General features: G+C 30.3%; 2 protein-coding genes and 3 non-coding genes across 5 annotated transcripts; 4 read left to right on the top strand and 1 right to left on the bottom strand.

The window, feature by feature from the left end:
- The first annotated feature begins 1,942 nt into the window (after positions 1-1,942).
- Trnar-ucu lies at positions 1,943-2,015 on the top strand. Its single transcript has one exon. It is a non-coding gene; the product is annotated as a tRNA-Arg (tRNA).
- Positions 2,016-7,419: 5,404 nt separating this feature from the next.
- Positions 7,420-16,002, top strand: LOC111624838. The gene is made up of 8 exons (XM_023367798.1): positions 7,420-7,476; positions 11,804-11,940; positions 12,159-12,212; positions 12,330-12,365; positions 13,306-13,362; positions 13,428-13,466; positions 13,810-13,866; positions 15,889-16,002. Exons 1-8 carry the CDS (start codon positions 7,428-7,430, stop codon positions 15,961-15,963), a joined length of 504 nt encoding a protein of 167 aa, XP_023223566.1. The 5' UTR covers positions 7,420-7,427; the 3' UTR covers positions 15,964-16,002.
- Trnar-ucu lies at positions 9,165-9,237 on the bottom strand. Its single transcript has one exon. It is a non-coding gene; the product is annotated as a tRNA-Arg (tRNA).
- Positions 10,236-10,308, top strand: Trnar-ucu. Its single transcript has one exon. It is a non-coding gene; the product is annotated as a tRNA-Arg (tRNA).
- Positions 16,003-20,749: 4,747 nt separating the features above from the next.
- Positions 20,750-21,817, top strand: LOC111624818 (putative uncharacterized protein DDB_G0284695). The gene has a single exon (XM_023367772.1). The coding sequence runs from the start codon at positions 20,750-20,752 to the stop codon at positions 21,815-21,817; it is 1,068 nt and encodes a 355-aa protein (XP_023223540.1).
- Positions 21,818-26,664: the final 4,847 nt, after the last annotated feature.

The following is a 26,664-nucleotide window of genomic DNA, read 5'->3' as shown; positions in this document are numbered from 1 at the left end:
CTGAATCTAAAAATATAAACAATTTGGTGGTTATTTTGACCGATTCGCCATAATTTCCCTTTGTTTTATAAGAAAGTAAAAATTAATCAGGAAAATTTTATATTTGGCACAATTACAGTACTATTCGGTAGAATCGGTTTTATATATATACTATATTGGATTAATATATATGAGAAGGAACAAGTTAACTCTCGTGCAATTACGAGTATCATGCCATTCAACCCCAACTTTTTTATGTGTTTTTCGCGTGATATAATAACTGTAGATAATATATATAGCTGTAATTATCTTATTATATTTTGAGAGCATTCTGACATTATTCTACATTCAGTTGTGTCTCAACAAATCTTTTTTTAATACTTTCGAAATTCAAAATATTCTTCAGATATAATTTAAAGATTATAGTAAATTACTATTATTAAACGGTTATTTATTACGACAGTTTTTCTCGATATTTAGCTTAATTAAAATTTAATTCTTTAATAATAAAGTCTTTTCCAAGAATTTCGGATTTAATAATATAAATTTTGAATAGAAATTTACATAAATCAGAAATATTCAGAGAAAATATATGAAAAATTCTTTACAACTTCATGTTTTTTTAATATAAAAAGATGAAATTTTTACATAAGATAATCAGCAATATATCAAGACAAAAATGTTCATTTATTTAATGAATAAATTAAAATTTTAATATAATAAATAATATATAAGAATGGTCGGTAAATCCTTTACTAAAATTAATAATTATTCATTTATACTAGTAAAAGTGTTCATTTTTTTAATGACATTTTTAAGTCCAAAGCGTGTTTTTCCTTAAATAAATCAATGTTTTCAGCCTTATTATAAGCCACTGAATTATAAAATTACAAATAAGAATTTATAAAATCTATTCTTTAAGCCTTAAAAATTATTTTTTAACACGGAGGTGGCCTGTAAATTAAGGCTATATAACGTTACCACTAATTAAAAATACGTGTTGGATTGCGTTTTTTAATTATTAGTATTAAATATCTATTCAGCTAGCTATACAATTATTTTATTTTATAAAATTTGATGTATATCTATTAATATATAAAAATAGAATATCTGTTCCTATAGTACATCCTCTATACACTTCCCTTTTAACCAAAATTGTTTAGTTATTCACTATATAGGCTACCATAAATCCGGACACACTATTTAATGGTAATAAATTAAGTTTGGTAATGGCAATCCTTTGCTTTTTTACTACTTAAACGGTTACAGAAAAAAAAAATAAAGTCATTAAATAATCCGTCAAAGAGTTAACCCCCATTCTATTTCTCTAAGTTCAACGTTGTAAATTGAGATTACGTTTCTAGAAATCAATTTTAACTTCATAAAATTCACAGGTGGACAATGAATAAATACTGTAATATGGCTTTTAAATGCGATATTTAATGTAGTTAATAGGAAATTTATATCAATCGTAAAAGTTGTAAGCTGTAAAACGAGTGGTCGTAAAGTAGAATAATACAGTACTAAGTAAATATAATAATTANTTGTTCGAAAAAATATCTACTGAAATACAGTAATATTTCTTAAAAAGTTAAGAGTATTAGACATTTTATTCTACAAAACCAAGCTGATCGTCCTCCGATGTAATACATTCGTACCAAGTTTGCATAACTACTAATGAATGGATTGACCCACAGATAGCGAGTTATCGTATGGGCAAAGGGTAATTCCGTTGGGTCCCCACCAACAGGGATCCCAAACTAATCTTTTATAAAAAAAATTTTCCCCAGAACATTTTCCCAAAAAATAATATATAAAATCAATACTATGCAAGGGGACCCTAATTCAAGTCTCCTACGTTCCATAAAGCTATAACGCACCATTACTGACCCACAGTTTGAATGAAACGTAATTCATAATGTCATTCAAATTAAACATAAATTGATAATACCAGCCAATACGTGTCCCTGTAGCGCAGTGGATAGCGTGTTGGACTTCTAATCCAAAGGTCCCGGGTTCGAATCCCGGTGGGGATGTATTTGATTTTGTTCAAATGCATTTTGCTTATCCAATTTCTTCGTTTCACGAATGATTCTGTAAAGCAAGTTAGGAATAATATTTCGCTCCAGAAAAACCATGAAATCCTTCTAATATACATCTACTTTTAGGAATATTTACGTACAACAATTATTTTGTACGTAACAAAATAAACATATGGCATACTTTTATACTTGAACAGCAATTCCCAAACTATTGAAATCTAGAATAACTTCAAAAATAAAAAAAAATGTCTGAGACTGAGATAATAAATATGATAAATATATATCAATATTATTATTACTTTCTCCCTGTTATATATAACAGAGGAAGTTTAATCAAAAAATGACTCCCTCCCCCAAATATTTTTACAATTTTGTACTTAGGGGACCTTGAAACGTCGAGAAATGCAAAAATGTTGGTGGGGGTTTCTGTATGTATTGATGTTAGTGTATAGTACACGATTTTTTTTTATCCACTTTGAAGCTTAATAACTCCTGTGCCATTTGTCGAAAATTTCTGAAATTTTGCAGGGAGGATTGTATATTAGAGGGATTGATGCTGTTAAATTTTGGTGACTGTAGATCGAGGTGGTGTGGAGATAAAGGGGAGTTTTTTGGTCTTATCTCTAATGGGATCGGACTTAATAAAGATTTTAGCCCACTCATTATTACCATTCACAATTTTTTTATTATAAAACTCATCTTTACCTCAAAATTAAGTTTTTCACTATTAATAAAATATTAAAACAGATGGCTCCACACACAATTTAAACTTTTTTTGCCGGGAAAGTTACTCAACTCCTTGCTGGAATGTTTTTTTTTAATTATATGCTTTGGAGAAAACTCATCTCTGTATAAATTATTAACGTTTTTAATAATTTAAATACATGTATTTAAATTAAAAATAATATAAAAATTTACTATTGATCCATCAGTCTACACATCTACCAGCAAATATGTGTTATTCATTTCTCACCACAACACTTAAAATTCTATTCTCATATTCTGATATTCACAGAGTTGCTTTTTAAATAAATGAATTCAATCTAAAAATTATTCCACGAATTAAAGTGTAGGAGTGAATATTTTTCGACATACTTTATATAATACATAATAAATAAGAAGATCAGATATATATAAAATACAATAGATCTCGCTTTATAACTAAAACTGCTGTAAATTTTCTATTGTGACTGTATAAAATGTTTTATTTAGGTTAAGTATTTGTAATTTTCTATCTTGTATTAAGTATTAAAATTATATTTCCAAGAACATAATTTAAATTTATAATACTAATGAGAAATAGGACGACTCGCTTCTCAGGAATCAATTAAATTCTAATAGCAATGGTGTATACTGTATTTAAGAAGAACACTTCATATTTTAAAAGGGCTTTTATGTGCTTGTAATAAAAAGAAATCTATAAATATTGAAAACGTGAATTTCAGTGATTAAATTGTACAGAGAACAACAAGTAATCGATTTTTTCGTCTAATGAAAAATCGATTGTATAGCTGTAGATAAGCAATTATTTTAGTAAGTTGAGTCATTTGAAAGAACGGAGATTTTTCTTCTTTGAAAAACCAAAAGGACTTTTATATATAGAGAAAAATGCGAGAAAGAAAGAGAAATAAAAACTCTAAACGTATTTTTTAAAACGTAAATAAAAAAATTATATTTGTTGTTATTTTTGTAAAAAAACAAAAAAAAAACACACACACAACAATTTTACACAGATTGAAAATTGAAAAAATCAATTATAGAAAAAGAGTATCTGATATTGGGTTTTGTTTATAACATTCAATGACACTAAAGAATGAACGACGTGTTAGCCTTAATAGAATTCTACTAGAACAAAATACCATTAAAATGAAAAAAAGGGTAATGAAATTACTGAAGATTCCTTTTAAATTAAAATTTGATGTAGCAATTGACTTTTCGATTTAAAAAAAAATCTAACAGTCCCTTACGCAAGTGAAACATTAAATTCCAGAGAAATTAATCGTGGATGTGTTATGGATTCGAATTTAAGGTGAGTAAATATTCTAAAGTTTTACTTTACTTAACTATTATAAAATGGAAAAAAGCTTAATTTTCAGAGTAAAGATTGATTTTATAAAAAAAAAATTTAAATGCTAATAACGAGTAAAATCGTCGTTAGATCTGACCCTAACGGAGATACACACGATCCCCTTTGATCTTTAACCACTAAAATTGAATAGCATCAATCCCCCTAATAAAAAAACCCTCTGCAAAATTTCAGAAATTTTCGGCATAAAACAGGAGTTATTAAGATTCAAACAGGGTGAACAAATCATCCCGAAATTTATTTTCTTCTTAAAAAATATTATAAATTTTGTAGGAGTTTATTATTATATTACATTATATAACTCTTGTACAGTACATTAAAAATATGATTTAATTGTTTTATAAGGTCATAAAACCGTAATGTATCCCCCCATTATCTGATCGGCTATGTTGAATCATCTCAAGCATAATCCATAAGAATACATTTAGTTAATAGGTAATTTATTATCGAGGGATATAAATTCACTGGACCATATAAATTGGGCTGCAATTTGCAAATTAATAACTTTATACATATTTAAACTTGTACTAACATAACGTGTGAAGTGTTTGCTGACTCTAGACACTATACTTGTGGATAGTGTCAGGAAAATGACGTCAATTTGACGTCATTTTGTCCTACACTAGACTACCCTCCCGGGAGGCAATTCCCTGAGAAACTGGACCTTATTGTCTAACACCTAATGTTAGACAATAAGGTCTAACACGTGTCTAACACCTAATGTTAGACACGTGAATAAAACTGCAGTTAATAAAGTTAGTCGAGGGTTTTTGCACCTTAAGAGTTTCAATACTGTGTGGACTATCTTCAGATATCACACGATATTGAATTATTGAATATTTATAATATTTATATATAGAATAATTTGTACGTAAAATATTGAAAAACTTAAGGAAAAAAAATTCTTCATGCACAACATACCCGAGAATACCCGAGAATTTACATCAATCTTAAGCTTGACATGTGAAGTGTTTGCTTATGAATTAAAGTCACTTGCGTGTTGTCATCTTCAAAACATAAATGGCAAACTATTCTTTGAAATCTTTTACATGAAAATTCGCTTTAAAATATTCAAAAATTAATAACCGTATATTAATAATTCCCCGTTTTTTGTCTGATTCTGTACAAAAATGTGTTTACTATGGAGTCCATTGTTTTCTAGAAAGCTCTTTATTGAAGAAAAAACGTAAGTATTGTTAATTTATAGGCGAGTTTTAAACAGTCAGAATCTGTCATTTTGCATTTATAGAATAACATAAACTTGCTTAAATTAAAATTATTTTTTAATTTTCCTCTTGTTCTATAAAATATATTATCAAATTTTACTGTAATGAATTCATTAAATTCTATTTCGGGAAGCGCTGAATAAAGAGAATTTAATTATAATTACTGGCAATTAAATATATGATTTTGTTTGCCGATTCTAATAATTTTGTAGTCAATTTTCGTTGACTTTTAATTGTTATTTCGATCGTTAAATATTGCAATTAGAAGTAAACATATGTAAACAGACAAATAGGCAAACTAAATAGTTTTATCTCGCTTTCTGACGTTGTTGTGTGGAGGACCTTCTATATGAAACTGGCTATTACTTAAATGTTATAAACGTTATTGTATAAAAATATTTAACTGGAAATAAGATAGATAAATATATACCAGAATATATATTTTCTTCTGTTGGTTTGTATCTTAAAATCAATTATCTTCATCAGCAATTTCATCACTTTTTACCTACTGTTTTCTTCTGCAGTCACTCACAATAACTGAAATCATATGGAAGTATCGAATCTTCTATTCAATGTTTAGTCATCAATTAATTTGCATACACACTCAACTTGTTAATTAACTTAAAATTTGGAATTTTTATGCAATGGAATTTATCAATCTTCATATTCATAAGTTTATTTAAATTATAATTCCTTTATTACAGCAAGCTTCTAATTAACAAAAAACATCACGCCCATTGTTTCGAAGAAATTAATGTTAGCTCTTTACACTAATTTAAGTATCGTAATTAGTATCAAGTGCGACTGTTAGAGGCCGAAATGAATGCCGCATTTAATCATAACGTTCGCAGTAACTTAATTAAAGTTATGTGTAAGAAAAAGAACGAAAAAAAAAAAAAACCCTAATCAGAAGTTTCCTCTATAATTAATGCTAATTTAAAATTTTTGAAATTATTATAATCATATTTAATTCTTTCTAGCATTAAATGAATTCCTAATTATTAATTTATTTTTAGAACAAATAGATGGAAACGTTAGTTTAAATACAGAGAGAAAAATGCATCTAGAATTTCTTGATGGAGTTCCTTTAACCCCCATCAGAAACTCGAGAAAAGAATTTCTTAAATTTAAAATAAATTCCCATGTTTCTTCTGTTAGATACTTCAAATTGTAATTTTAAAAATCTTCATAAATGCAATTTTAGCAACTTTTATATGATTTTTATGAACATTTTTACAGGTTCTAAGACTATTTAGTAACAAAAATAAACAACAATAGGCAAAAATTTGGCGTGTTTTTGTACAAATGGGTATGGTTTGAACAACTGTTATCGAGTTGTTATCTTTGTTGGTTTCAACCAGGAAATGTTTTGTTCAGTTTGATGGATTGAATTGTGGCATGATTAAAGATCGACGGTTGTTTCGTGCATTCACACAATTTCGACATTAACAAGATGTCGCATTTTTTGCTAATTCAAACTGTAATAATTCATTAAGACATTTTACCCATAAATTATCTGTGAACTTTATATTACAAAATTAATAGCTACAGAGGAAACTATATTGTAATTTAAATAATATGTTGTAAATATTTTTAATTATAATTTCAAATTTTTTAAAAATTTTACCCATCTATTTTCCATTTAAATTGCTATAAAGAGATACTTAAGATAATTTATTTTTAATCATTGCTGGTAATTTCAGTATTTTGCTAGAGTATTAATTTTTATAAGATTTCTTTTTAAAGAAGCAATTTCTGTCGTGAATGCTTAGAATTTTTTTTTTCATTTTTAATGTTTTTCTACCATAGCCGTTACCAATTGTAAGGGTTGAAACCTGACATACTCTGGACTACGTGGACTCTTGAAGCCCTTGAAATTCCTGGAGAGTAGTCCGAATTCTTTGCTTGATCTCCCAGAAAGATGGACTGGCGCCTTAACCGCCTCGTCCATCCGCCCGTCAATCCTTAGAAACTTCTGTCACTAAACAAACAGTTGATGCACGCATTTTATTCTTCCTTCTTCCTTATACACCTTATATATATATAATTCACGGGCGTAAATGTATTGGTTTGCTAAAATTAAATAACATAACCATGATACATGAAATAATCATCACTGCTTTCCTATTTCTTATGTTTTGCGGTAAGTTAAAAAGTCTTTCAAGCATTAAATTATCTAATCATACAAAATATTTCAAAGTATAAAAAATAAGTGATTTATTATATTATTTTCTGAGAAATTTGCATTCAAACTTTAATATTAATTCTGCGATTCGTAAGGAAATAATTTTGTTAGATAAGTAACATAAGTTATATTAATTTATCATTTTAATAAATTACGATTAGTGTAAATGTAACAGAAAGAAGATAGAAAGAATTTCTAGAAAAAATGAATTAATTCTTCTAATTGAATATGAAAATATTAATAAATAGTTATATTACAGAAAAATTTCCTTTCAAAATTTTCTAGAATCTAATTTGAAACTGAAGATACTTCAGTAACTTAATGATAATGATCATCTTTTGCTTCCCTCTTTTAAATTCATAGCATTCGAATAACCAGGGTAAATGAAGCAGGAAACGATTAAAAAATATTAAATCTTTTCTTAAATGGCCAAAAAGAAATGAAACAGAAAAATTAACCTTAAGAATCGGTAATAATCTTTATGTATCATATGTTAAAACCTTGGGCTAAATCGGGCCTAATGAAGGTAAGGCCAATAACCAACAAATATAGGTTAAGCCATAACAGATACCTGTAATATTCCTTTAGAATATCAGTTCGGCTGCATATATTTGATAGTGTTAGACTTGTAAAGTGCAGCAAGTCGCTTAACATCATCGACATATAAGGAAACCAATTCCACCATAGAGTAATTGATATAAACAAGATATAAGTTAATATGGTTAATCCTATTCGAACCTAATAATTTAATATGGAATGTACTGTACGAGTCGAAAGTATTATTCCCCATCCAGACCCACTGAATGCAGTTGTCCCGGAGATCTTCCCTTCTCCTCCTCTCTAATCGGAGTTTGTAGTATACAGTGATTGGGTAAAATTCGATTGTAACAGGTGGGTGTCCGACCGAAACACACAATTTTGAGAGAGGATGGAACAGGATAGAAGATACCGCGAAGCCCGCAATGAAAACTCGGGAGAAGCGCCTTTGTCAGGATATATTTATTTAAATTTTGCCCATAACTCAGAGTGAATCGTTTTGCCCCTGTCATTAATATCATCAGTTGCACCAGTAACATTTAATTTTATATTCCATATTTATATTTTATATTTTGTGATCTCTACGAATCTCGGGATGAGAAGTCGAATACGAAACACCAACATATTGTTGGTGTCTCGTATTCGACTTCTCATCCGATTAATTAATTAATTATTTTTAAAACTTTATATAAAACTCAAATCTGTAATGAAATTTATGTATATAATATCACTCAAGTTATAATAAAGATTCACAGATAACGTAAGTAGTCATCTAACTTGTGAGTTCACAGATATAAAAAAATACATTGAACGAACATTGCAATTCGACTGGGCTTAACTTTAAGTTTTAATTATTTAATTTATATTCATCTTATTATAAATATACAGTTAGAAGGACCGAATCATGGACCGAACAGCTGCAAGAGTAACCAAATTTACAATTGGTACCTTCGTTCTTACCGGTAAAAAGTAGGCCTACTTCGGGATAGCGAATCGGAAGAGTTACACATTTTATTTAGTGTATAACAACATTTACACATCATTAACATATATTCATGAAACTGCTTAAGAAATTGGATAATCAAAATGCATTTGAACAAAATCAAATACATCCCTACCGGGATTCGAACCCGGGACCTTTGGATTAGAAGTCCAACACGCTATCCACTGCGCTACAGGGACACGTATTGGTTAATATTATCAATTTATGTTACATTTGAATAACATTATGAGTTACGTTCCATTCAAACTATGGGACAGTTAGTAATTACTCATTCATTATTACCTTGAATATAACAGATTAGGCGATCAGCTTGGATTGTTAAAATAATATGTCTAATATTATTCATTTCTTTTTATTTTTCCTTAAAATACAATTTACAAAAAAAAAATCGTATTCGATCTTGACTAATGTGACATGTAAGTACTATTCTATGAACATTTTGTAGCTGTTTAATGTTGCAGTGTTTTTCAAAGTAACGTAAACTTAAGTAGTCCTAGCCGTTAAAAGGAACGAGCCTATTAAAATATTTAAACATGTCAAATTATTAGATTTGATAATTATAAGTTAAATAATTGTAATGAAAATAATTGAATAAAAAGAAAGATAAACCGTCTCTTTTCTATTCACGCTCAGAGTAGAATGATAGACTCCATTCTTCTAACGTTTCATTAACATTTTGTATACAAATGTGTTTAAGATTTTCCGTTTTGAAGCTATTTATTTGATGTTTATTAAAACTATTCCAAATGTCGTAAACTTTGTTCGAAAAAATATCTACTGAAATACAGTAATATTTCTTAAAAAGTTAAGAGTATTAGACATTTTATTCTACAAAACCAAGCTGATCGTCCTCCGATGTAATACATTCGTACCAAGTTTGCATAACTACTAATGAATGGATTGACCCACAGATAGCGAGTTATCGTATGGGCAAAGGGTAATTCCGTTGGGTCCCCACCAACAGGGATCCCAAACTAATCTTTTATAAAAAAAATTTTCCCCAGAACATTTTCCCAAAAAATAATATATAAAATCAATACTATGCAAGGGGACCCTAATTCAAGTCTCCTACGTTCCATAAAGCTATAACGCACCATTACTGACCCACAGTTTGAATGAAACGTAATTCATAATGTCATTCAAATTAAACATAAATTGATAATACCAGCCAATACGTGTCCCTGTAGCGCAGTGGATAGCGTGTTGGACTTCTAATCCAAAGGTCCCGGGTTCGAATCCCGGTGGGGATGTATTTGATTTTGTTCAAATGCATTTTGCTTATCCAATTTCTTCGTTTCACGAATGATTCTGTAAAGCAAGTTAGGAATAATATTTCGCTCCAGAAAAACCATGAAATCCTTCTAATATACATCTACTTTTAGGAATATTTACGTACAACAATTATTTTGTACGTAACAAAATAAACATATGGCATACTTTTATACTTGAACAGCAATTCCCAAACTATTGAAATCTAGAATAACTTCAAAAATAAAAAAAAATGTCTGTGGATCCCTATCATATTGATCTATTTGTTTTTCTGTATATAAGTGCAAACTTATTTATGTAGATCTATTAAATAATTGGAAGTGGTCTGAAAGATCAGCACTTACTTAATACGCTGTTTACAAAATTGGCTTCAGTCTACAAACTGATTTACATTAGCTGAAGGTGCCATTACTGAAAGAAGATACAGAAAAGATGTTTTGAAATCTCGTGTGAGACTTGTAGCATGAAATAGTCAAGAAAATTTCCTGACCTTAATTCCATAGAACATTATGAAATGCTCTAGGTTAGGATGTCCAACCTTTTAGCTTCCTTGGGCCATATTTGAAGAAAAAGAAATTGTCTCGAGCTGCACATAAACTATAAAACAACATGTAATAGTGACACAAGTAAATTTGCCATTCTAGGCCGAAACAAACGATGATATAATTTATGTAGCCAAATCAAATGTTTGTAGCCCAAAAAGTAAACAATGCGCGAAATGATTTTTGTGCGCCAAACTAAAAACGGGTAGTCCATTTTTGTGCAAAGTAACCAAAAATGTTTTATTTGAGGTACAGTACATAATATTTATAGTGGCAGTCATCTTACCTTCTGTATTCAGCGCTTCTGATTCTCGCTGCTTAACGCTACAGCGGCTAACTTAAAGCGAAAATTGCTTAAATGTCTTTTAACAAAGGGCTTTAAACTTCTTTACTAGATAACGGGCCCAATGTATATTTTTAGTCTTTATAAGTGTGTTAAAAAAAGTATTACAATGCCGCGCGAATTTCAAAAACTTAAAAACTAAGTACATAAAGATCTCAATATTTTAAGGAAGTTTACGATTTTATGTTGTGCCGCGGGTTGGACAACTCTACTCTAGGCCATTTAGAGACACAAGTTGCCTCTGTCATTCTCCATATTCCAGAAGCTTCAAGAAGCTCTTGTTCGAGAATGGACTTTTCTCTTGACAGAGATGACAAACAACGTTATAACAAGCATAAGAAATCGCTTTGTAATTGAGATAACCACACGACATTTGTTATACATAGGATTTTTCTTGATTTTTTCACGTTAGTAACATTTAAATAGGAGCCATTTTCTCTTAGAAAGTCCTTGGACGTGTCCTGTTAGCGTATACAAGCGAAATAAAGGAAGTTAACCGTAGCCTGCTCTTTTACTATATCCTAATATTATCAAAAAATAAATATTAATATACGTTTTATTTATTTTATTTTTGGGGTCATTTTTCCTTAGCTATTAGCGAGCAAAACAATATAGAAATACTCAAACAATGTGGAAACGTACCTGAAAATTGCGATGATTTTAAAGAAAATTGTGATGAAGATACAAAATTCCGTTGCTGCAGATATTGTGAACTAATGCAAATGAAGGTAAGGAAAAAAACTATTTATTTAAAAAACAAATAAATAAAATTTGTATAAATTTAGCTCAAAGCTCAAAAATTTTCATGGTCTGAAAATTAAAAATTTACAACATGAAAGTCTATTTTTTATATAAAAATTCTAATAAATATATTTTAAAATAATAATACGCGATGGTTTAAAGTAAGTATTTACTATTTCATAATAGAATTTTTTGAATTTATCAGTTTGAAGATGAAGCAATTAATTGTTGCATGAAATTCAAAGACGATTTTCAAAAGGTAAGATAATTTAATTATTCATCTTTTTAATTGATTTAAACTTTTATATTAAATTTAATATATTATAAAAAGAAAAATAAATTTAAAAATTGAATTTTCTTTTATTTTTTTTCACAGAGAGCACCGACTTGCTGCTTAAAATTAACATTTCAGGTACGCAAACTTATTTTATTTACTTCTGATAATTTCATTATTTTAGCACGATGGCAATTATTAATTTGAACAGTTTCAGTCGAATTTTATTGGTATGAAACAATTTACTTCATAATTTTTAATATACAGGACGTTCCACTTAAAGGTATAATAAGAGAAACAGTCAAAAGATACAAAGTATGACTGACTGAAGATTGGCTCCAATTGAAAGAACAGCTACGAAATTTTTCCTCTGGTATTAATAATATGGGCTTCTCTACACTTTGCCAATAATATCCATGAATTCTTGGATGGTTAATTTATTGCAAAATGGTTTAGGGAAGGATCGAACTTCATAACCCAGATCTCCTCCAGATTTTCTCTTCTGAGAATTTAATAATCACAAAGTGTATGCAACACCTGGGAACAATCTAGAAGACTTATGGGGCAGAATTTGGGTTGCAATTAAAAACGTGTCGTTAGATATGCTTTGCAACGTATGAGCTTACTACAGTTTTGACGTTTGCTGAGCAATCAGTTGAGCTCATATTAAAGTTTATTAAACATATAACAAAAATTTCTAAATTAGTCTATCTGAAACAACAGTATTCCCTAATAAATTGTGAAGAGTTCGATATTTATGATACTTTCTTTTATTATACCTCTAAGCGGAATACCCCGTATAATCTCATGATTTTATCAAAACTATTCCTTCATTAATTTGAAGTATCATAAAGATGTCTTCTGTAATTCTTAATGTCCTTCATACACTTCGGGAACGAACAGTCCTTACGGCGGAGTCGACCTTCCTTTATAGGCTACTTTCCCCGCCTCAATATGTAAAAACGGAATTAAAGAAGACACTTTTGTGATACTTCTTCGTATTAATGTGGTGGCATGTTTTAATTAATGTTTTAATTTTTAAGTTTCTTTGTTTGATTTCTGATTATTTGCTTTTCAGATAGAGCAAGATTGCGCGGATATGGAAGCGGATGGGATTTTAAACAAAGCTACTGATGTGAATCTCTAATTCATTAATTGATTTTTATATATACGAATTTCTAATTTTATTCATTTATTCAGGATGATTCCGATCGAGTTGTTCAGCCAGACTGGAACAAGGTATGATTCTTCTTATTTTTGTGCTATAAAACTTTTAATGGAAATAATAGATCAGTTACATTATCGTACAGAATACATAGTTCATTTATTTAAACCAGAACATAATGTTTTGTCAAGTTTTATTTTTAAAATAAAAAATTACAACAAACAATGAAGCTTACAAAAATTTAATACAGTCGACCCCCTATAACACTATTGATTTTTCCGTTTTATATGAATTTCATGTTGTACGAGTCACTTAGATTTTACAAATAGGCGAGCAGTTCACAGCCTGGCACACGTATTTGTAAAATTTAAGTGACTCGTACAATATGTAATGAATTTATAAACTTATTATTTTTAGATACCAGAAAAACATGAAAATGAAGACGATTGCAAAAATACAGCAAAACTTCTTAAGGTAAAGCTTAATAATTTAAATATTGATTTAATCCATTTTTTTATTTTTTAAATAATTGATGATAAATCATTTAGTAAATTCATGACATTGAATTTTTAAGAACAAATTTAATTTAAAACTTTAAATGCTCTCGGGATCTTGTTGGTTGTTCGTAAATACAGGACCACTGAAGGAACCGGCTCATAGTGGTCATCTTATACAGGTGACCACATAATCAGGTTTCGCTGTAGTTAAGATTGGAATTTCATGCGTGTTAAATAGTTCTTATGCCAAGACTGAGGCCATTCTATATTGCTTTTAATGAGTTGTAGCATCATCAAAGAGATTTAATTTTATTCGAATTAACATTTTATAACTCCTATCTTGCAAGCATTAAGATGGCTTTTTTTACTTCTCACCATGAGTTCAGTTTTGAGCTTTCGGATGAATCCGACATATCCGGCTTGGATTAGAAATCGTGGTAAATGTACCAGCTCCGCAGATGAGAAAGTGATCTTTACCATCTCGGTCAACCGTCAAAATATATGTAAGATCCAAAAAGTAATAAGATTTATATAACTAATGCCAAACGAATTACCGGATTATTCATCGGACTGTAACAAGACTAATTTAATGGTTAGATATGAAACAATTTAGCTGGAGGTAAGCCATTATGTCGCCATCTAATGATAAATATAATAATTAAAAATAAATTTAATTTCAATTTAAACTTAGAATATTCTTTTTTTAACTATTCCCAGTTGAGCGTTATCCTATGGGCAAAAAGGGCAATTGTCCGGGGGCTCCAAACTAGTCTTTTAAATACTCATTACTGTACTAAGTATATTGAAATTTAAATTTAGGCCATATCTGGAGACTCTAGATTTTCGGTATGGCGCAGGATTCAAAGTGCACTTGCACAGCTCAGAGGTCACGTTAAAAAACGAACGAGAATACTGAGCCGGCTGAAATCTCCATATAAACCCACTAACAGAAGAAGAAGAATACTGGAGAGAATTACCCCCGAACTAAAATGGTTGAAGTCAACACTGCATGTGGGGCCCCTAATTCAAATTTGACTGGAGTCCCCATGAATGTATAATGCGCCATGACTATTTCTGTCTTGAGGACACTAGTCAGACTTTTAGCAAGCCCGTTATGTGTTGGGCTAGGCCCGTAATGAAGGAAGGGGGTCTGACATATCTGGACGAACCACCACGGACCACTTAGATATTCCTCTCGATTTAACAAAAAAGTAAACAGCTACTAATTTTCAATATATCTATATTGTGAAATAAGGAATATGTTTAGGATACCTGTAAGCAAGTATCGAATGGGACTACAATGGATTCCTATCAAAACGAACAATTCAATTCAATAAGTTCCATTACGACTCACTATTGAATTGTAATAGAACATTGTTCAACGACCTTCAGCGCATCTCTTCTCTAAAGGATAATAGGACCTTTATTTCTTAGTCATTACGGAATTGAATAGGCATTGTGAATGGCTCAGTAGTGAGTAAAAATTTCGATGTTTTATGGGAGATTTTGGGAATCCACACAACAGGCATTTTTAGTGCTTCGACATTTTGCTCTTCGACGTTTTCGACATCATGAATACCACAGTCTTGATTCAGGACCGTCGAGAGGAGAAGCTGCAGATTGTTCCCTAGACCCGGAGGAAACTTTCAGTGCCTGTCGTGGTTCCTATCACTGTAAATTGTTTTTTATTAGTAAAAAATGAAATTTTAGGACTACCATTTATTAATTCTTAAAAAAAAAGCATTCTACATACGTAATTTGTTAAAAACAAAACTGGCAAAAGTGATCCGCTCTATTTCCATGTCCCATAGAAACTCTTCACTGCCCAGTCTTAATGTATTGATGTCTCGCTCAAACAAATCAATTAATTATTAATTGATTTGTTTGAAAAAACATTTGAATAAACAGTATTTATTAATAATATACAGTAATTGTAATACTTTAAGAACATTTAAATTATTGACAACAATAATCCGAAGAAAATTATATTTCTTTCTAGGATGACATTGTAAAGAAATGCGAAGGTGTTGAAGATGGTCTCAAGAAAGATTTCTGTTGCTGGATAAAACAGTAAAATGTATTGATAAACTGCATATATATGCTGAAATTGTATGGATTGTTTTTAAAAAAATGGAATAATTTAAAAACGTTTTATGCACATTTTTAATTCTAAAACATTTAAAATACACTAATTGTCATACAAAAGCAATTTAAATAAAAAATATATAATAAATAATTTAAAGTATTCAATATTTATGTATCATTTTGAACAATTTTTTGCAAAGTTTGTAAATAATATAGCATTTTAATAAGACAACAGTTTAGCCTTTACAATGGCTAACTGACTCTTCGGCTACTCGCCCGAAATACATTGGTTTGGCTATAAAGATTTCTCACAAATTACACCTAAAAATTCTAATATCTCTCATATATATATATAATTAATTCGTAACACACTTTGAATTGAAATATTCAAAATGTCAAGCTACGTCGTGATCGCTTAATATTATTGGACTGCAATTTCTAATCCTAGTGCCACCGAATTTGAGACACTTGTTACTTAGGATAAGTTCAAAAAACTGCTAAATTTATCAGAAAAGAATGCTGACAATTTGAATTTATGTAACACTGGCCAAAATTGGTGAAGAATTTTGAAGGCCCAGGATCCCAGATATTGATGAATAGTAATGCTATTTGGCTGTAGCTATGGACATAAAAGATTTACTAAAATTTAGTTCGTTATGTAAGAACTTGCTATCAAAAAGTTTCTTTTGATAAGTGACGAGAAAACTTTGCTTTTATTTGTTTTATTGATTTAATTTTTGTATTTTATGATTTTCGGAAGGAGATGGATTTCACATTTGTTTTTCCCTTTCCACTCTTAGGATCTGATGTCTTGTAGTCAAAAAAGAGCAACAGATACGAAGGAATATTTTGCCTTATTTTTATAAAACAATTTCAAGTAAACTTTAAAAAAAAATACTTTCAATAAAAATTAATTATTTTACACGAAACGAATAGTTTTTATTCAAATATAGATAAATGTACCAAAAAGAAAATTTTACATTCTATTGTTACCTTTGATCACCTTCGTATCTATATATATATAAAAATGAATGTATGTGTGTGTGTGTGTTGTGTGTGTCTGTCTGTCTATCCTTCATGCATTACCACACCGTTTATCCGATTGCCATGAAACTTTGGGAAGTTTTTTAATACACTCCCGCGAAGTACATTTATCCTACGATAGATGACGCGCATGTATACGAGCACTGTGTGTTCTGTGTGTTCGATCGATTTCAAATTGTGAAGACCATTTCCCCCCTCCAAAAATATCTCTATATATGCATTTGTTATTTACGATATTTGTAATAATTTTTGTTTAATCACTTTATTTCAACTTTTTTTTCTAATTATGTATTCGCTCGAACTTTGTTAAAACCTTAACTGTATCCCGAACAACAACCGAAGTTGTAGGAGGAAATTTGCCTATTTTACCGATCTAGGGATCCCTTTACCAAATTTTAATATCAACTCAAAATAATTTAAAAAGACAAATTATAATAAAACGGTTTATTATCCAACTATCAGAAATTTCACAACATGCCAAGAGAGGAAGGAGCAATTAAATAATCAAAATTATAAAGGACTAGCAGACCCCGCCACGCGTTGTTGTGGCTCAAAATGTATCTATTATAAACGTATAACACTTCCCCTGTGGAGGGGGAGGGGGACTTTTCGAAAAAATCCCTTAGGGTACATTTTCTTGACGTACCCTATTAAAACGCAATCAAAAACGCAAAAAACCGCAAAAATAGTAAAAATAGAAGCAGAGTACTTTACGGTAAGCCTTAATCCTGTCCATCTCTCCCCCGGGGGGAATTTCGACACGTACTGTATATTATATAAAAACACGTGCGTATTCGAATGCAGCGTTGTGTCGAAATTTCAAAGGAATCGGTAGGAACAAACGAACATTACATTTTTATTTATATAAATAGATAGATGATGATCCGCTTTAATTCATTTTCACAGAAAAGCATAATGCCTCACAGAAAAGCAAACTTAGGGCGTCGTACTCGTAGCGCCATCTGTTGGACATAAAAGCCTTAACCTAGATTATATATTTTAATTTATATGAATGTTTAACAAAATAATATACAGCCTATGTCCATCCTGAAGTTCCATTATAAATATTGGTGAAAGAATTTTTGAAATCGGATGAGTAGTTTCGGAGATTACCCGCTGCAAACAAACATACAAACATTACCTCTTTATAATATTAGTATAGATTTTAAAAAATATATAAAAATGGGGAATATCGCACTTCTAACAATCTCTGCGAGTGTGTGGGCTAAATTTAAAGAATCCGTGCTTCTCGCATGGACAACTGTATGTGGCCAGCTCAGGAGTCGGAAAATCTTCTGATTTATTCGTGTACACACCAGACGGAAAAACAAAAAATATCGTGTATCCATAAAGCACTCCAATAAATAAATAAAATTGAAACGACACTTTGAAATGTTTTTCCGATGAGAATGAATAATAATAATAAGTTTCAATAAAAATTATAAAATGTAAATTTAATTTTATCATAACGAGTTTGCTCGAATTTCGTTTCTTCTGACATCGCAGTAATGAGCGACGGGTAAGCTAGTTTCATATAAAAATCGAGCGCTGTAAACTATTCGTCTTTCTTACTTTATTATAATACAAAACGTATTAAAATAAATGCTTGTGCAATATCAAAATCCCATTCAATCAAATCATGCCACTTACAGTACAGTAAAAACTTTTTTTCCAGTATTTTCGGTATTATACGACCAAAAATAAAAGCGTGAGGTGCTCATGTTTAATTTTATTTGGCGACACGTGGCCTATCTGCCGAGGGGGAAAAGCCTCCCGGGAAGACTTTCTGTGAGAAACTGGCACCTGTTTGGGTGTTTACAAATGCGAAGAAAACCCGGAAAATTCCACGTGCCTAGCCATTGGCTAGGCTCGAAATCACGACCAGTGTTCAATGGTTTTATCTATCAGGCCGGTGATTGGCACACTCTCGTTCTTATGTTTAAATATTCTTAGTTACACTTACTTTCCCGGCTGTTATAACAGAGGAAAAGAGTATGGCGATCCGGAAAAAATACCCCTCCACAGACTTTTACAATTCTGAACACCTTAAAACGTCGAAAAATGCAAAAAAAATTCGGGGATAATTTCTGTATGTTAGTATATGTGGAGAGGCACAATTTTGTTCACCCAATTTAAAGCTTAATAATTCCTATGCTTTTACTCGAAAATTTCTGAAATTTTGCAGGGAAGTTTGTGTATTAGGGAGACTGATGCTAATAAATTTCAGTGGTTAAAGGTCGAGGGGTGGGGAGATTATGCAGTCGTGTATATCTAGAGTCGGACTTAATGATGATTTACTCGTTACTAGCATTTACAATTTTTTATATAAAACTCATTGCTACCCTCAAAATTAAGTTTTTTTTTTATCAATTTAGAATGGTTAAAAATATAACAAGTTTTTAAAATAAAATATGATAGCAGATGGGGCTACCAAATTTTAAATGTTGCCGGGAAAGTTGAGCAACTCATTGCCAGTTTATTTATCTTTTAGTTCATTTATGTTCATAAATACCTTTTCTTTAATTGTTTTTATTTTCTACTTTTTAGTTTTATACGTGGACACTGAATATAATCGGAGTTCTTCTGTAAACAATGTTTCAAGTCAGTTTTTGATGTAACAATAAGAAATAATAGACAATTAATATAAATTACAGAATTTCTAAATAACAAAATTACAAATGTACGAAGCGAATTATAGTAATTGTTCATCAATTATTATTGACATTAAAAGGTCATCAATCTGCAAACAACATTGCCGGGACGTTGTTCTGAGAATTCATTGTTTAGAAAAACTTACTCATATCTTTAACGTAACGAGTACAAGGTTCACTTCACTGAACAGAGTATATAAATACACAAACACAGAGCCGACAAGAGGGAGTGAAAATTAGGGCCTTAGCTGTGGGCTCGAACCCGTAAAAAAGGACCCGAATCGAAATCTGTATAATAAAACTATAATTATAAAGTTTAGAACATCAATTTACGCAAATTTAAGTACATAAAAGAAGAAAAGGAATATAATAAAAGGAGAACCGTGGAGGCCCCATGACCAGTCATTGTCTTCAGGATCCTATATATCGTCATTCGTCTTTGATTAAGGAATGTGAAACAGATCCCACTCACACCTTTTTTCTCTGTAAATCTTACGTTATTATTGGTAAATTGTTTCTTTATTTACTTGAAGATGTTCTGAAATCATACGAAGAGCTGCATTTCGATCAAAACAGATTATTTCAAATTATCTCATTGTGTGTATTGTTTCTTTGTATTATGTATAGATTTTTATGTTATATATGGCACAATTTTTATAAATATTTGTTGTTTTGCTAGGTCATCAATCTGTAAGTATAATCGTGCAAATATATATAAACACTGTATACAGTAATTTTAAATATTGTAGTAAAAATGCAAATGGCAATTAAAGTAGTACAATTTAACACTTATTTGTTTTTCTCTCAACCCATTATCAAATAGAGCTATCTGAAATAATTCCAGATAGCTCTATTTGATATAAAAAAATTCTCTCAATCAAGATACAGTCACGCCATTCGATTTGCACAGCTGAGAACAAGAAAGAATACGGGGCTTTCCTAGTATCGAATGCTGGCCCAATTCCGAAACTAGGATTGAACAGCTTCTAAATGCTCATATTTATCATTCTAGTTCTATTTTAATACTATATCTTTATATATATAGTTCATTTTTATGATAGAACTCAGCACGTACTGATAATGGGACATATTTGCTTCTTTATTTTCCAGTGTCTTCTACAATCCATGTTAGAAGCACAGTCTCAAATTGATTTCTGGGGCCAAATAGAACTTATTTTTTCGGAAGAACCGGAATATCTCGATGAAGGTGCACATGACACTGGATCTTCTGTTGAAAGTGCTTTTGAAAACGACTCTACTGCTTTGAGGGACGAATGGGAAGAAATTCATTCCGATATCATAGAAGCAGAAGATGGCCAAGAGCACGCTGTTCCTACAGAAACTTCAGTTTCTCGCAATTTGACGAACGATGCTCCCAAAGAAACTTTTTCGAGTGAAGACGACATTATAAGTGAAGAAACTGGTAAGGTCGAAAATTGCAATACTTCAACTAATAATAAAAATGATGGCCAAGTTAAAAATAATACGTCTGTAGAGAAAACCGATAAAAATTTTAAAGAAAAGGAAGGCTTTATTCCAAAAAAAACTTATCCCACTCCTCCACCTTCACCAGCATCTGGTTGGAGATCGAACTATTATCCCAAATCAGGAAAGGATAAATCTTGGAGAGGAGGATGGCCTCCCGATAATCGAAATTTTGATCATCGTAATCAGATGAATAGGGCTATGCCGTGGATGCCTCCTAGTCGTTCATATCCAACGAATCCAAACTGGTCGCCAAACATTTTTCCAATGCCTGCTGATGGCAAATCATGGAACCAGAGAGGTTATCCAAATGCTCCACCTTCGCCATCATACAACCCTCCAAGAAATACTCCTTGGTGTTCGTGGCCTCAACGTGGCCGTAATTATAATCCTCATCCATCTGGTGGGTGGGGGCAGAGACCATTTGGTATGTCATCTTATAACGATCAACAACCTCCTCACGATTTTAATATGCCATCTCAATTTGCTTTTCCTCCGAGGCAGTCTCCGCCTCCAATGGAAGATCAATATTACGGATATAATCAGTATGGTTGGTCTCCTCCAAATCCATCTAGTTGGAGTAAGGGGACACAAAACAGTCGATGGCAACCAGAATCATATCCTCAACGACCACAGTTTCGACCACGCTTTGGAAAATATTAAAGAAAACACAATTAAAGTAATCTTTTGGGAAATTAGGATCAATTTTACAAGTTGCATTGTTTTGGTGATGGTATGTTGTTAAACAATCATAATTTTGAGATTTTACATTATATTTAAGTATTATTTCGTATAACTTTATAAAACGGAAGAAAAACACATAATCAATCTTGAAAAATTCCTGAGAGATATCAGGATTTGAACTAGGATCCTCCGGATCAGAAAACACCACCTTACTCATTCGGCCATCAGGATGTTCTATAATTTACTATTAGTTGTAGTAGTATTAGTACTTTAAAATCCATTTGTAATAAATTATCAAACGCGAAATAAGGATATGACAATTTGGAATAAATAAATTTAATTGTTAATAATTAAGATATAAAGTAAATAAATTTTATTATTTAAAAATTGTAAAAGTATTTTTTTTTCAGTGCAAATTTTAAGCTAAAAAAATTAAAGACACCTACAAAAGGACTATTTAAGGCTAATTAATCATTAAGTAATTTGTCTAAAAATGTAAGGGGATTAAATGAACTGGAATTCGGTTTTCTTTTTTCCGTTATGTCAAACATTCGTATTGTAACTTCGAATATGACGTTCGTATTTCAACCACACGTATGATTTTTAGGACGAAAGCATGATTTAATTGTACCAAAAAAAAAAAACATTAAACAAACAGAATATATTAAAAGTTCAAAGAAGAACATAAAAGAATAATAACGTTCCATTCATAAAAGTACTGTACAATGTTATTGTTTTCGGTATGGCTTCAGTATAGTCTTCGGCCACGTGCTAACACAATCGAGGTAACATTGTGCCCGCGTAAAAGATAATTCATAATCCCATTCGTTAGATAACCCTGAAAATCAAAATAATGTTCCTCCATAGAAGAATTGCCGAGCTTACCATTACCTTGCCTATGGGTCACTAAATGGCTCTTTTTAGTCATACCCATTATGGGTTTCTCTATGACTACAATGGAACAACCGGGTGATAATACAAAAATATTCGCACCGATCCCTTGTTAATTTTATACATTTCTATTTAGAATATAAAATTCTAATTTCTAATTTAATACTGTATCAGTTTTTATAAGACGTTAATTAAACTCTCGTAGAGATTTATAATAAATTGGTATTTTTATAAATTATTCCCAATCATTCTACTTTTTTTTAAACCTTAATAAAATTAGTTACTTGCTACACCACAAGATGGCGACTGTGATAAACGTTCTCGTCATTATACTGTATAAAACCAAAATTTTATAAGGTATTTTTATTTCTGATTATCTATTTCTATAGTTACATAGCTTTATATTAAGTATTTCGATTTTTTTAAAATTTTTTAAATATATTATTATAAGATATAGTATCCATAATCAAGTCGTGATAAAGGGAGTCAACAAGGCTTTGTATTCAGAAAGCCCCAATATTTACTTTTTTTAATGTAAAGTAAATGTTAGAACCTTCTTCGTATCACGATTTTATGTAAAAACACGTGATACGTAGGCAGTAAGTAGTGTAACTAGAGTCGATATTAGTGGGGCTCGTTTCATCACTGTATTATCCACTGGAGCAGTGAATGAAGAGTGAGCCTAAATTTATATATTAATTAATAAAATAAATAAAATAAAAAATAAACTCATAGATAATATATATACGTGTGTATAAGTGTGTTTATTATACTTTAAAAATTTTCTTTTACATATTTATTTATTTACAAAGTAAGGGGTTCTCTGTGCTTCCTCAGATAAAGCTATTGCTTGAAAGTATTATATGACGCTATTATATTAAAGTTTATTTTAATAAATCTTCAAATTTGATTTTTAATTAGTATAATTTTTAATTAAATAATTAAATAAAATTTTAATATGCAAATTATATTGAAATGCAATGAAAATAGTTAATAAATGACTTTCTGTACAGTTATTATGAATTTTTAAAGAATAATTGTGAATGATTTATGATGAAAGTTTTAAATTCAAATTTGATATTTATAATAAATAAGCTTCTNGGATTACCAATAAGCGGGCGCCTAGTGTATGTATTGTTAAGTCTTATTTTAAATTCAAGAATTTATAATTGAATAAATAATTTGATTTAATTACTATAATGTCAACAAATTACTTATCAGGAAACAATATATATGTATGTGTATACACATATGTAGTATAGCTTGAAGCTCACTAATCCGGCAAACTTGGAACCAGTCAGGTGCCGGACTAGCGGATTTGCTGAACTAACGAAACTAATGTAAAAGTTTGGGCTATCTGCAATGGAAAAATGCCTTCAGGGAGGACTTTACTAATGCAAAAAAAATGGTAATATGATAATAAATACATCAGCCACAACAAGCAAACTGTGGCAGACGTAAACAATATGAGGCACTGGTGGTACCACAGTTTCACGTTGCCAATTTGAGAATAATTATCCGATTTAAGAATAATTTGATGTGCTGTAGGGCATTTTTCTAACCCTGAAGAAAAGTTGGTAATTTCAGATATTTTTAGAAAATCTATTGGCTTGATTTAGTATAAGTGTTTAAAAACGTTTAGCAACGAGTTGAGTAACATCCCCGGCTGTTATGAGATTTCATTTAAAAAATAACATTTATATTATTAATAATAATGATGATAAATGCGTGTGGCGCCATCTCTTATGAGATTTTGTTATAAAAAAACTTTTTATAATATATATACAGTAAAGCGTCGTTTATCCGAAAGTCGGTTATCCGAAAGAATTACAGTCGGCCTAAAGTATAATTTTTATTTGTTTTTATATTTTTCAATATATTTATTTTGTTTGTACAAAATAAAAAAAATAATTTTTAATGATACAATAGTCTTCGTTAGGCTTAACATCGACGAAAATTCAACGCGAAGCGACACGCAACGGAGAAAAATTTCAACACGGGATAGGTTAATACAGTACAGCGTCGTTTATCCGAAAGCTGGTTATCCGAAACGTCTGTTATCCGAAAATCATTCCAGTTGGCAAATTTAAATTTTCGCTAGTGCTGTGGCGCTGCAATCTTCGGCTATTTCTTGGGCTACTCAAATATTTTACGTTTTTGATACTAAATTAACATCTGAAGTATAAATTTTTTATTGTTTTTATATTTTTCAATATATTTATTTTGTTTGTACAAAATAAAAAAATAATTTTTAATGATACAATAGTCTTCGTTAGGCTTAACATCGACGAAAATTCAACGCGAAGCGACACGCAATGGAGAAAAATTTTAACATGAGATAAATTAATATATTTTTTTCGTACATGATTCGTTATCCGAAAAATAACTTATCCGAACCACCCCAGTCCCCAATTGATTCGGATAAACGACGCTCTACTGTATATTTTTTCGTGTGTAATCGGTTATCCGAAAAATAAGTTATCCGAACAACCCCAGTCCCTAATTGATTCGGATAAACGACGCTCTACTGTACATAAAATCAAAATCTTTATAAATTTTGACAAATTTTTAAAGCTTTGTTTTGTTATTTAAATACTACATGATTATTTCATTGATACGTAGTAGAGGAAGCTGTATTGGGTCTGTCCTATCTCTTTGTAGTCCTGTATATAAGGTCATTACAGGTAATCTTTAAATGGCATTTTAAAATTAATCACTAGATTGTTTTTATATATTATTTATACATCTAAAATTCTTTACGTTTATATTTTAGAAGATTATTTATAAAGTTTTTTACCTGTCTAAAACACTGCATCGCTTAAATAAGCAGACATAAATCCGAATTAATTTATTTATCATTGTTTCAACTGTTATTGCCTCACTTGTGCATTGTTTACGTCGTTCCTAATAATTGATAATTTGACTTTTCGGTGGAAAATGTATTAAAAAATTACCAAAATTATTAGAAATAATGGACTCGAATAATTCTCACCGGTGTGATCTAATTGATGTGCTATTTTTTGTTTGGTTGCATTATTCGTGTCAGCAATGTCCTGTATAAACTTATACTAGGTCAATTATTGATTTATGTATGACAAATTGTATATTTTCTTTCGATTAAATACAAAATTAACCTTAACCCACATTACGTATAGGTACAGTACATTTATATCGATTCGTTATACAATATTGATATGGTTATTGTTTATCTGCTTTAAAGAATACTTACTGTACGTACGTACTGCATATACAAATTAAATATATATATAACGTGCTTTGGGTCGTAAATTTAATGAAATTTAAATGTAAATGACGCTTTATCGAAAATGAATATTGCAAAAGTTACGTTTCGGCCATTGTTGTCAACAAGTAAAACGGATGAACACCTAACACCAATTTGGAGCTGTAAACATAGGAGAAAATAAATAAATAAATAAATATTTTTTAACATTTGTAAATATTTGTTTATATTGGATTCGTGAAATACGTGAAGGCAACGCTGCCAAAGGGGTATACCTTTCCGGAGGGTTTTCTATGGGAAACTGGCTTCTACTTAGGTGTTAGACACATGAAGAAAATCCGAAACTCTGAGTATCTAGAGCGTTAATAATCTATTGATAAAGCAATGAATTAATATTCAAAAAATAATTTTAAAAAAAAACTAATTCTACTGAAAGGAAAGACAGTAGCGGATTACCAATAAGCGGGCGCCTAGTGTATGTATTGTTAATAGAGACTGTGGTCTGGAGGGGCCTCAAAAATTACGTAGCAAAATATAATATGCCTGTTAAAATTTAGTGAACGTTTAAAAAGCTTTTAAAAGTTTTTTTTTATCATTATTTAAGGGTTTTATTGTGTTTTTAATATAAAAAAATACTTTTACATAAAGGGTCTTACAACAAAATTGTATCTTGGGCCTTAATTAAAGGAATAAT

This window comes from Centruroides sculpturatus, unplaced genomic scaffold (genome assembly GCF_000671375.1).
Source record: "Centruroides sculpturatus isolate CEXI.00-Female unplaced genomic scaffold, Cexi_2.0 scaffold394, whole genome shotgun sequence".
Lineage (NCBI taxonomy): Eukaryota > Metazoa > Arthropoda > Arachnida > Scorpiones > Buthidae > Centruroides > Centruroides sculpturatus.
Note: the sequence above shows the minus strand (reverse complement) of the source record. Positions and strands in the feature narration are given on the sequence as shown.